At 44.3% G+C, this 12078-nt stretch overlaps 2 protein-coding genes across 2 annotated transcripts in view; one reads left to right on the forward strand and one right to left on the reverse strand.

Moving 5' to 3' along the window:
- Positions 1–6853, forward strand: part of LOC132329609 (uncharacterized) — a 52348-nt gene extending 45495 nt beyond the window's left edge. The window contains exons 8-9 of the mRNA XM_059850805.1: positions 174–292; positions 4698–6853. Of these exons, the coding sequence (XP_059706788.1) occupies positions 174–292; positions 4698–4860 (282 nt within the window). The 3' untranslated portion in view covers positions 4861–6853. The remainder of the gene's footprint in view (positions 1–173; positions 293–4697) is intronic.
- A 254-nt stretch (positions 6854–7107) lies between these two features.
- LOC132329610 (zona pellucida sperm-binding protein 4-like) lies at positions 7108–11438 on the reverse strand. The gene is given in 7 exon segments (XM_059850806.1): positions 7108–7158; positions 9790–9937; positions 10012–10201; positions 10399–10587; positions 10805–10894; positions 11239–11350; positions 11352–11438. Coding segments are annotated over 7 exon segments (867 nt in total).
- Positions 11439–12078: the final 640 nt, after the last annotated feature.

Below are 12078 nucleotides of genomic sequence, written 5' to 3' on the forward strand. Positions count from 1 at the left end.
TCATTGCAGTGTAAAAAATGTTCTGTGGACCCTGATCCCTATCTGTCTGAAATAACGAAACTTCCCTCTTCCCACCACCTTGGAGTACCCCAAAGAATCGTGTGTTGACCAGATGAAGTCTGCCAGCAACTTGCTTCTGGTCTTTTAAGTTGTGGTTTCTTTTTGCTCCCTAGGGTGAGAGCCATGCTTGGAGAAGAATGAGAGACCTTATGAGGAAGACAAGGCTGACAAACCAAAACAAGCTGGGGCTGAGTTCTGCTGCTCTGAAGAGGTCCTGCCCACAGTTGTATAGGTGAGTGGATGCTGTTGGGAGGAGGTGGTAGAAGCTTTACCTCTGGTTATTGTTGCCTGGAGAAGACCACTCCTTACCTTATTTCCATTGCATATGCTGGTCCTGGCTAGCAGTAGTATTTGCTTCCTTAGTGCCCAGATGCTCCAGGATCCCAACTGGATGTTACCTGTGTGAGAATCAGGGAAACATTAGGGTCCCTAAAATAAGGCGCTTCTCCCCAGTAGGGCAAGGGGATGATGAGAATTAGCCAGAGCCGTTCTATAGCCTAGTTATTTGTCTTTCTTCACCCTCCTAAGCATTGCAGTCAGCATTAATGTTCTCTTTGTCGGCTTTCACACCTTACATCCAGTGGGACAGATCATATTGTACCTCGATGGGACAGTCAGGATCAGCTGGATGGTTTTGTCAGAGGAAGAAGATATGAAGTTTGCTGAATGTGTGCTTATGGGTGGGACCGTTTGTTGCTGTAGATTAATATTTGGGTCAAGTATGAGGTCTTATTTCAATTAAGGGATCCATGCTGCTCCCTTGGGCAAGTTTGTCTACCAGGTTGGTTGTAGCCTGGCCTCTCAACTAAACTGTGTTGTGCATGTCCCTGTGACAGTTCTGCTTGCACAGATATTCCCTGTGCACTTGCCAAGTCCTCCCAGCTAGTCTGGTGAATTTGGAGTGTTTGTGTATGTAATCAGGTAACAGGAAGAGCCTGGGTATCTTAGTCACCAAAGCAGGAGCATTACATGGAGCTGTGCACCTCCCTGTATGTTTTTTCAGCTGAGGTCTCAGTAACCTCCACCGGAACAGCTCAAATGTGCTTAAGTCCTCCTCCAGTTTTAGAGGGGGTGATCATGGGGAAACAGCAGTTGTTTAAGCACTCAGGAATGTCCTATTGTTCCCCTTAAGACAGCCTGTACCTACCTTACAAAATGCATAAGGGAACTGGGAATCTTATAATTACAGCTGGGGAAAAAAATCCTCTGTAATACATAGAGTGATTTTTCCAGCTGGGAAAAGGTTGGTTGGGGCCCAAGCATATGTAACAGGAGAGCTTCCTCCTATTGTTTGGGAAACTGAAAGAAACACAAAGCAGAGAGAGATCAAACAGTTCCATCTAAAATAGATGGTGAACCAGCTGGGGAAAAAATACAAACTCCTGTGAACTTTCCCTCTTAACCTGAACAGAACCAGCACTTTTATTTGGGTTTCAGAAAAGTTCTGTCTCTGTAACTTTCTGCTTGCCCCATCTCCACAGCACAGAGGACAGTGCCAGCAGTCCCTCCATAAGAATTGAAGGCTAGGTCCTCAGCTGCCTAAATTAATGTATTTCCACTGAAGGATCAGCCCAATAGCTCCTAGCAGAAATTCTAGCTCCCTAGAAATTAATCTCCTAGAATGGACAACTACTGCTATCATGGAAATGCTGTACAATGAGATGCCAAATGGACAGCTTTTTGCCTGGCTGTATCCAGGCATTTTCAGAGCTCTTGTACACTAATTTTTGCAGGTTGTTTTCAGCAGCTGATGAACGGCCTTCTCTTCTACGTCCGTCTCCTGTATATCAACATGAAACCCTTGTCTCTACACATGCCCCTGATCTCCCTCCATTTCCTTTTCTCCTTCATTCTAGCTCTTATCCTCCAGCCCTATCTGTATTTGGTCTTGTTCTTTCTACCCCAAACCCAGCAACAGCAGTGTACAAACCCTGTCCTTTTTGGTGGTGTGTGGAAAAGCTGGGCACCTTGTTCATGTGGCAGTTTGGATATGCAGTCACCCTCAGGCTCCTATGAAGTAAAAAGTTAGGCTCAGTGGATCAATGACAGACCAGCAAATGCTGCTGGACAGTAAGAGGGACCCTTTCTGCAGCAGTACCAGAATGGTAAAGCAATTAAGTCTCACTCATCTGCAAATCTTGGCAAAGCAAACCACGAAGCCCTGATACGTTCAGCATTTAAAGCCACTGTTATAATTTATGAAACATGTTTGTCCTGGCTCCTGGTCCTGTTTGTATATGCAGACATATGGAGTTGGCTGGCTTTTGCTTACCCAGGCTTTTTTGGGCTCCAGGTCTTGCACTGGAACAGGCTGGAGCTTGGTGCCCTGTATTAACATACAGTTCTGAAGGAGTCAGAGATTTGTTGCTTTTGACACCCAGCCCCACTTGAATCATTTAGGCAATTAGAGAAAGTGTCTTTGTTTTTGTAACTAGGTCAAAACAAATTCCCTTTCATGCTCTTACTCTGTGTATGATGAATGATCTGCTCCAGGGTGGTTGTTTTGTTTTTCTTTTCTGTCCCCCCTTTTTTTTTTTAACATCCACAAAAGAATTCTCATAGCAAAGAGAACTTGGTTCTTTCAGCAGGAGAGAGGGGAGGCCTGCCAAGGTAAACATACTGGCACAAGACTCAGTGGTTTGTCATACATTGTTTTAAACCGGCTCAGGTTTTCATTTCATTTTCTTTTTCTTGCTAATACATCTGCTCCTGCAAAGCAACATCTATTCTGTGCAAAGGACCAGAACAGACTGATGACTGACTTCATTATGGTGTTGTGAACCTAAGCAGCACATGGTCCTCCACTTTCCAGGGCAGGATCTAATGTAGGCAATCTCCTCCTGACTTTCCAGTGCAGATATACCCACCTGGGTATCTATGGGAGCTTTAATGCAGATGCATGGGCATGAGCTAACCTCAAATACAGTATTTTTCATGGTAAAGATGATAGTTTCAGTTTGAAGCATCCAAAAGCTTGCTGCTGTTTGATGACTACATTGTGGTTAGCGTGAAGTAAGCTAGCAAGGACAGTGCAGTTCTAACATTAAAAAACCCCACCTTCAACATTGTGTAGTAAAGGTTGAAAAGAGCACAAGAACCTCAGACTCAGATCTGAATGACGCTCCTCACATGGAAGATTATTAATAAGGTATTCTCAGCCCTGTGCTCAGGGTTGAGAAACCACCAAAGAATTAAAGAACATCAAAGCAGAAGATTGACTGGTCCGTTGTAAAAGAGCTAAGAGCAGAACAGAACATAAACATTTACAGCATTTAGAAAAAACTCCAATATAGTTGTTCACAAAATAAAGAGTCTGCACCACGTTAGTCAGGACTTTGAGTTGAAAAATTTTTCAAATTGAAGATTTGAAGTAAATATCTATTAGCTATTTATTTTCTGTAAATAACTTCCAAATATTGTTTAAAAAAAACAAAAAAGAAATGACAGCTTTTTTTTTTTTTAACAGAACCTATTTGAAAGATGAGTTTAGAAAGTGTTTCAAAAGGTTTGTCTGTCATAAGTCCTGGAGGCCTGAGTAATTAAGTCATTTCAACCAAACAGGATCTATGATACTTGTGTCACTCAGATGTAATAAATAACGTACAAAAAATTAAGCTGGAGACAGTCCACAGGAGCTAGCTTAGTATTGCTCTTCAAAATACTTCATTTCTTTACTATTTTCGGCCAGAAATTGTAACTTCCGTGTGATGTTCAGCCACAAGTCTATCCCCTGTCTTCCAGCTAGGCAGAAAATACTGGTTGCTCTGAACAAAATTATGTTTGTGTCCATCCATTACAATGTGGCTCCCTGCCAAGTGCTGCATCTTGTGGCTCTTTTTTTTGGATGCTGCCACAAATATTACGACAGCATCTCTTACTGAATTTCACAATGGAGAGAGGGTAAGCTGCATTGGGTATAGCTTAGATACATATGCACAGCATATTAATGTTAAGAACACAGCCATGCAATTCTGGCCACTGTCAACTTGACTTGTATTTTTCCATTTGTTAAGGCCAGACATTATGTCTTCAGAGCTGAGGAAAACTGAGAGGAACTCCATGATTGTTCTGGGACAAAATACAAAGAATGAAAACTTATGGCCTTTCTGATAACCTGAGTCAAATGGACAAAGGCAAAGTAGGTAAAGCAGCATGTGTTTCTTTGTGGGTCGGGGTTTTTCACCTCTTCTCAGCACAAAAACAAGGCAGTCCTGTTCCTTCATCCAGACACACTCCAGCTTGCAAAGTCAGAAGTAGGTCCAATGTTTGAAGTTCAAATGATGTGGATTGATGTCTACTGAGAACTAATCCATATATCTTCATTTTAATAGTCCCCCAGCTTTTGGCTTTTAGTATTTTTTTTTTAACCCACAATTTAAAGGCAACTATAGTCATACAGGCTGCATCACATAGCCTTTTTACAAAACAAAAGGCACTAAATTAATTTATCTGCAGTCAGTTAAAAGACTTCCAAATAAAAAGCCAACGAGATGTCTTGGGAAAGAGACAATCTGTCCCTAGTAAAGACTAAAAGAAAACCAGCCTCAGCTTCATGTTCCACCTTCCCAACTCAGCCCACAGGCTAAATACAGAGAAATTCTCTCTAATCTCACATTCACTGCATGTTTCTGTTTCAGAGAGTCAAGGCAAGAACACCAAAGGACACAAAATCAAGAATCCCAGGGTTACTCTGTGCAATCTACATCCTACAATTGTCAACAGAGCAACTCGGAATTGAGTGTTGGAAGGGAAAGTGGGAAGGGGGATGTTGAGAAGGGTCTGTGGGCAGATACATTCTAAACTACGTATGGCTTCGCTCCTGTATCTGAAGTGTACCTTAAAAAGTCAAGCCACAGATGAAAACTGCTGTTAGCAGCTTGGCAACACAAGCAACAGGGACTTTTAAGATTTGGAAATTCTTCCTCTTCTCTGGGTTGGGAACAGAATTACCTGAAACACTGAAGCTTTAAAACTATCATTACTTTCTGGGGACTTCTCCAGCTCTAAATAAACATTAGCTTCATCTAGAGGAGTGCCAGAGACTCATTGTCCAGGGCGGAGGTGGCTGTTGAAAGGACAGCCTCCTCCCTCTGGGAAACTTGAGTTGCAGTCTCTGTCCCCAGCACAGTTCCTCCTTTCAGAGCAGCCTATAGCCAGCTGTGCCATTTCACTGGAATCCAACAGGAAAACAAAGTACGTAAAGCTAAGGTCATTCCTGAATCCACTACTAGCTTCCTGTCCTGTGGGCCTGCTCCTTCTGCCAGAGGTCCCTGGATTCTGGTGCTACCCTGCACAGAAGTTCGCATTGCACACACTCATTGTAAAGACCAGAGTAAGCAGCACTGAAGGAATTAGCCTTTCAAGAGACTGGAGGGGCATCCAAGGCAACCTCTGCCCCAGCCATTGTGTAATCAATCATTTTCTCTTTTTTTTAATGGGGAACAGGACACCAGGCTTGAATTCCTACTTTTAAGTTCCATTGAAGTGCTCTGTCTGTGCAGGTGGGGCCTGAGGCTGTAGGGGGAGCCGTCATGCTGTCGTATGGCTCGCTCTCTACTGGGAAAAGTTCAGGAGAGCAAGGCTACAAGGGAAAGAAATTCAAATACATCCTTTATAAAATGGTGCTCTTTTGGGATACACTAACAGCTGTGAAACACCATGACTGTGTGTGGTGGCTGCCTTATTGCCACATGTCCACTGCTTCCTTACTCAAGGAACAAGCAGTGCATGCTTCTGGATGTCCCACAGTTGCAGAGGTCTCTGCACACTTAGCTCTTATAAGTACTAGCAAAATAATTAATACACGTGGGGTAAAGATTTAAGTAAACTAACATGGCCTCTTGATAAAGGATTGTTCTACCCCATAAATTATAACATAATTACAAGTCAAGCATTTGCTGATTAAAAATCCCTCCCCAACCCCAACTTGCCTGAGAAGCAAGATTTGACAAGCTGGCAGGAATGATCAGGCTTAGTCTTTTCACAACAGATGCTTCTCCCTTGGTCATCCATATCAGCTGGAACCATTGAAGTCCTCCAAATCAGAAGAGGATCTTTTCTGGGATTCAGAGCATCTCAGCCATGCCATTCCAGGGCCAGTATAATTTGCAGGGATGAGTGAGGGCAGGATTCAAGTACTCAGAAGGATTGCTATTGTTGTTACTTAGCATCTCAATAACACCCCACAAACACAATGACCAAACCCCACAACCCAACCCCAAATCTCTATTAAAAAGAAAAAAAAAAGGCTGTGCTGACTCAAGGTTAGCACCCTAAAGTAGGTGCTGTGTTTAATGTTTCAGCTGTAGCTGCTGCTGCAGGACTTGTTTATTCACTGTATATCTTGCTAGTGTCATCCAAAGCTAGAAAGATTTATGACTTGATTATTCTGTGAATATTCTGTATATATCTCCATAAATACAGGGGACAAAAATCCTGCATTAATTTACATCCTCCATTAGGCCTCCAGCTTTTTTACAGTGACTGTACAGAATGTAAACTGAAATTTAAAGTGTAAACTGAATTTAAAGTGTCTTAAGACATAGGGTCATGAACTGGTATTTTCTACAACCTTCTCTATTCATGGTATAAGTTTGTTGGGTGTTCTGTGGGGTTTTTTTTAAACTAAGATAAATGAGCATTCTTCTTTATTATAGCATTATGTTAAATATGTTCATGTATTTTTCAGAAATAAATGTATTTATAATGTGTAACATACTGTATAGTTCTCCACTCCAAGATACATTATAATCCAAGCATAAGAAATTTAATAAAAGTATCACTATTATGGTAATTGTTTTCAGATATTTTATTAATGAACACCTGCTTGTAGTATAGAAACTACACACCTTTAGGGTATCAGGTGAGCATAGTGAGTCAAGAAAGGAATTGTTACCTCCAATCATTTAAAGGTCTTCTTTAGCTTTGGCAAAGAAGGAAGTTTGCTCTATGGAAGAAGGTGATGTTCTCAAAGATCTAGAGGCTGAGAAGAGCCTTTTGAAAGTTCAGGTATGACAAAACCTGTGTTAATTTGTGAGCAGCCTTTTGTTAGGTGCCCTTGCTGGACTTTGCTTCCACAGACAGGCAGCGCACACAGTACTTCCAAAAAGAATCAGTGAGGGCATTTGGACAAAGTGTGCTGCTGCTTAGCACTGGTATTATTTTCTGAAAATCTGGATTCAGGAGCAGCGCTGCACAACAGCCTCAAATGACAGATCCTAGCTGGCCTCCAAGCTGCTCTTCCTCAGCCTTGATTCCCAGCCAGCAGCAGCCTCCTGGACAGAGCAACTTCCTTTCCCCTGTAAGTGTCTAAGGCACTGTGTACAGCACCCCCCAACAGCTTTAACTGAACTGTATAACCTGGTGATAGGTAGTGAAGCTAACAAGGGTGCTGGCACAAGAAGTTACACACAGGTATTCAAAAGAAAGTCATGGTGAAAAGTCAATGAGTCTCAACTAAAGAGAGGCCTAGAAAACAGGTTAGCCAGAAGTGCATCTGTGGAGGTAGAAAGGAAATAATACACTTTTTGCAGAAGCAAATATTGCATAACAGGAGCCATGAGAGCCTATAACACCCCAGTGGTGTTGGAGGCCAGGCAGTGAACACAGGGCCAGTGCAAGAGAGGAGGAAACTTCCAGGTTGCCTTTCACCCTGTACCAGTGCTTTAGAAGAACAAGTCCCATCTCACTGCTCTCACAGCCTTCTTGCCAGCTGAGGACCAAGTAGCAAGCCTTGAACACAGAAAGAAGATTCCCCAGAGTGGATAAGGAAATTAAGTTTATTCCTTTGCTCACCCACCTCCACTTAGCACTGCACATACCCTACACAAAGCATCATATCAGTCTCCTACACACAGCTCTGCACCAAAAGGCACAGTCCCTGCAGGGGGACTCTATGCAATTCTCACAGGATACACACCCAGAGCTCCCTGCCACTTTGGGATGGTTCAGTAACCCAACAAAGGGCAGCAGAGACTTGAGTCTCACAGCCCCTTCAGCATCCACACAGTCGTCTGAGCTCTCTAAGCAATTATTTCTGTTTGCCTTACTGAGGCAAAGGAAGGGGCAAACAGGAGGTGTTTAGGTCTTGGCTTACACACACACAATTAAGACCAATGCCAGAGCACCCTGCCTGGTGCGCTGAGAAGGTGTGGTTTATATTACTCCTCTAATTGCCCAGTTAAATAACATTGCAGACTGCTACTAAAGACTTGTTATGAGCTGACACTCAGCTTTCACAGAGAGAGCTCCACCTGTACCAAGGTCATTTAGTTGCCAGAAGCCTGCTCCAAAGTAAGAGGCTGTTTGACCTATCTTCAGATGATGTTTTTTTCCTGTCTGTGATCTCTTTCTCCCTCCCACCATACAACCTGGAACAGTCTTTTCATCTGGTTAGATTTTGAAAGCATGCCAGACGAAGATCACTGGTTATCTAAACAGTAGCAGGGAAAAACATTTCTACTAGAAAAATAAAAACATAAGATTGCTCCTGAAGTTCCTTGAAATAGGAAAGGAATTAAAACACAGATCTGAGCACTCATTAATACCCTCCAATAACACAGGAACAACAGGACCTAATTAAAAAGAACAACATCTACTGCCTCAAGCAAGTTACTGAGAAGTTCTTTGCTTCCAGGTGTAAGTGCTAATCCTCTCTTTTAAAGGCCCCAAAGCAATACAATTACGGCTGCTCTCCTGCCCTTAACAGGAAGAATTTCTAATCAAGCCTTAGAGAAAAAAAGGGAAAAGTATTTTTCCTTCCCCTCAAGGACTACCCCTTGTGCAGCATGGAATAGTCCTATGGCCTCTTTGAGTCAGCTCTGCTGCCTCCCAGGTTCTAGCCTGTCCCATGCCTACTCACTTGGGGTTGAGAGAGAGCAGAATGAAGAGAAAGTCTTGGCGTTCTGCAAGTGCCATTCTGCAATCACCAAGAACATCTGTTTTCAACACTGTTTTAGGGACAAATCCAGAGCCACAGCACCACACCGGCTGCTAAGAGGAGAGAGAGCTCCATATCACGGTCCTTAAGGGGGAGGGCAGGAAGGTCTCTTCGGCTTGTTTCACATCCAGCCTGTAGCCTTGGAGCCCTCTGCTGTCCGCTCCAAGGCGGCTTTGAAACCTTTACACCATACACTTTCAAGCTCGGGCCGATCCAGCGTTGCAGCACTTCTCCCCGACACCTGCAATACTGCTGCCCGGGCACCACTTCACTGGGAACCTTGTTAAGTACAGCTGAGACCAATTTTGGGTATTAGTCGATCCCAGGAGCACTGAGCAAACAGTACAAGGCAGAGTGAATTTCATGTGATTTAACTGGAGGAGCTCAATGAGATTCAGAGCCCACATGTTTCAAAAGGCTCTCAAAATTTATTTCCAAGTCCTTTTGGCCAAGAAATGTAATTTAGAGAATATTGATTAGCATAGCTAGAGTAAACACCCTAAGTTATTTCACCAGATAAACTAGCACTTGCTTATGTACACTACTACCCTTCTAGTAGTCACATTTTCTGTCACACTCCAGAAGTGATGTCTCTAACCTCTACCACAGTCACTTCAGGGAACGAGGTTGTTGGCATCAAGCTCTCCTCTTCTGGTTCAGCAGGGGATTTTCCCAGTCTTTGCCCCACTCCCCCAAGGAGGCCAAGAGACCCATAGTCATGAAAGGTTCTTATTGCTCACACATTTTACCTGTCTGCAGTATGAAACAAGGCAGGCAGGATAGGATCTTACCAGCCCAGAGAGTTTCTCATGGGAATTGGAGTCCACAAAGGTGAATGTGTAGAGAGTGAAACACTGGTAATGAGAGGGCAACAGTAGTCCTGAGGTGAAACCGGGAGGCATCAGCTGTGTCTGATAGTTGTCCCCTGCATAAGGGCACCTGAGGAGGAAAGGTAAGCAGTGAAAAAGAGCAAGTTATTCCCCCAACCCAAAGTTGCTTACAAGTCACTTAACCATCCACCAAAAATTGGCCACTGCTGCTGTTGCTGGGGGTTGGGGCTTGGGGTGGCCCAGCAGTGGTGCAGAACTAAAATCAGGTCTGGGTCTGTTCCCTGAAGGATCTTGACCTCTGCATAAACATGGTCTCTGAGAGTCTTCACAACAGGATAGTCACTGTCCGTATAGTAGGAAGTACAGCTTCCATCTGGGACAGAAGAAACCCAAGAGCCATTTAAGAGCAGGAAGAAGCAGGAATAGGCATCCTTTAGCCATCCATATCAGTAAGTTCCCACCATGGCAGGGAAGCAGTGCTGGGCTGACCCATCAATACTCCACTGTTACACATCAGAGACCAGAGCCCTGCTCTGAGAGCCTTGAGCAGGTCCTGCAAACCTCTCCTACCTGAGGCAACACGCAGCTCCAAAGACAGAGGACCTGGCTGGGACACAGCAGGGAGCGGTGGCAACGTGAAGACCTGAACACTCAAGGGAATGGAGCTCCCACTGATGGAATAAGTACATTGGACACGTAACCTGGTGGGAAAGGAAAGTTCCAAACCAGGCAAATAAAAAACCACCACTCTGATACCCCCTTTCACCAATATAGCAACGTACCACCTGCTTTAATTGGTTATATCCCTTTTCTTCTGTCACTTCCTTTTAACAAATACTTGAAATGCTCTTTAGTGTTTAAATGTGAGAATCTGCAGACTGTCACTGATCAAGTCCAGCTTTATTCCTGTCACTGATCAATTCCAGCTTTATTCCCGCTAATTAGAGATACACCAGCCTTCAACCTACTCCAGCACCCTCATGTGAATTCAGAGGTTCTGGAGTCCCAGATGCCAAGAGCCCACAGCCAGAGACATTCTGCAGAACATGTGCCTTCCCTTCAGTATCTAGGGAAAGAGGACACAGCAGCAGGGGCTTCAGAGTCCCCCCCATGCAGATTAGACCCACTACAATCCTACCTTTCTGTAGGAAACAGGGACCTAGACAGTATTAGGGTCTGGAACAGCAGTGAGAGAATCCAGCAGCCAAGACATCTAGATCCAGGCACAGCACTCCACCAAGTCCTTGATTGCCGTGTCATATCAACAGCCCCCAGATTGTGCAAGATGCACAGAACTTCAGTGAAATTCAACAGGCACTGCACATCAAAACCTGTTCCTTTCCTCTCATTCCATGCACCTCTGCATTTGGGCAAAGATATGGCTAAAAATACCTCTTGGTATTGCCTCACCCCATGTAGTCAGCACAAATGAAGCATTCCCTTCCGAGCCTGGTGGTAAGGTGAGTTGAAAGCTTTTTTGGCCACAAGTCAGCAGGGTAGGATCAGAAAAAACCATTGACATGAGCCCCCAGAACCAAAGCCAGGGAACCAAGAAACATCCAGAAGAGCATAGCTCCTGATGCAGCCCAGGACCACCCCACAACACCCATCCTGCTCTCTTGCTAGGCTCTTAGCCTAGACCCTTTAAATTGGGAAGCCAGCTGGGACCAGAAATCCCTGAAGTGCCCAGGTGGACCCAGCCCAGCAGTTTAACACCTTCCATTGCCCTCACCTGAACTCAGCAGAGTCTGCTTGTGCTCTTTGAAGAAAATCAAAGGGCAAGAGTTGAGCTAATGTCAAGAGATGGGTCTGTATTCATACTGTAGAGCCCCAGGAGGGTCTTCAAAGTTTCTTTCCTACCCTGAGTTCTTCCCACAGCTGGGACACGTAGGAAATCTGCTTGCTTCTCCCCTTGCAACCTGTTGCTGCTCTAATTGCTCAATACATGGCATGAGTGCAAGAAACAGTGACAATGCCCTTTCATTCCTTTAAAGATTATACAGGTTCAAATGCCAGACAGGGGGTGCTGACACAAAAGGACAGAAAGGGCCCTCCACATAAAATCTGTGAGAAATCATGGAGTTCAGAAGGCTTTGCACACCTAAACAGTGGTGATTCCCCACAAGCACTCTTGGCTGTGGACTTACAGCCCTGTTTGCAGTGTGTTTGTGTGGGGATAGTTGCAGGACTGGTTCAGGCCTGGCTGCTAAGTGGCAGGATGGTGTGCTCTCTGGGACCCCTACCACCAAA

This window comes from Haemorhous mexicanus, chromosome 7 (genome assembly GCF_027477595.1).
Source record: "Haemorhous mexicanus isolate bHaeMex1 chromosome 7, bHaeMex1.pri, whole genome shotgun sequence".
In the NCBI taxonomy this organism is placed as follows: Eukaryota; Metazoa; Chordata; class Aves; order Passeriformes; family Fringillidae; genus Haemorhous; species Haemorhous mexicanus.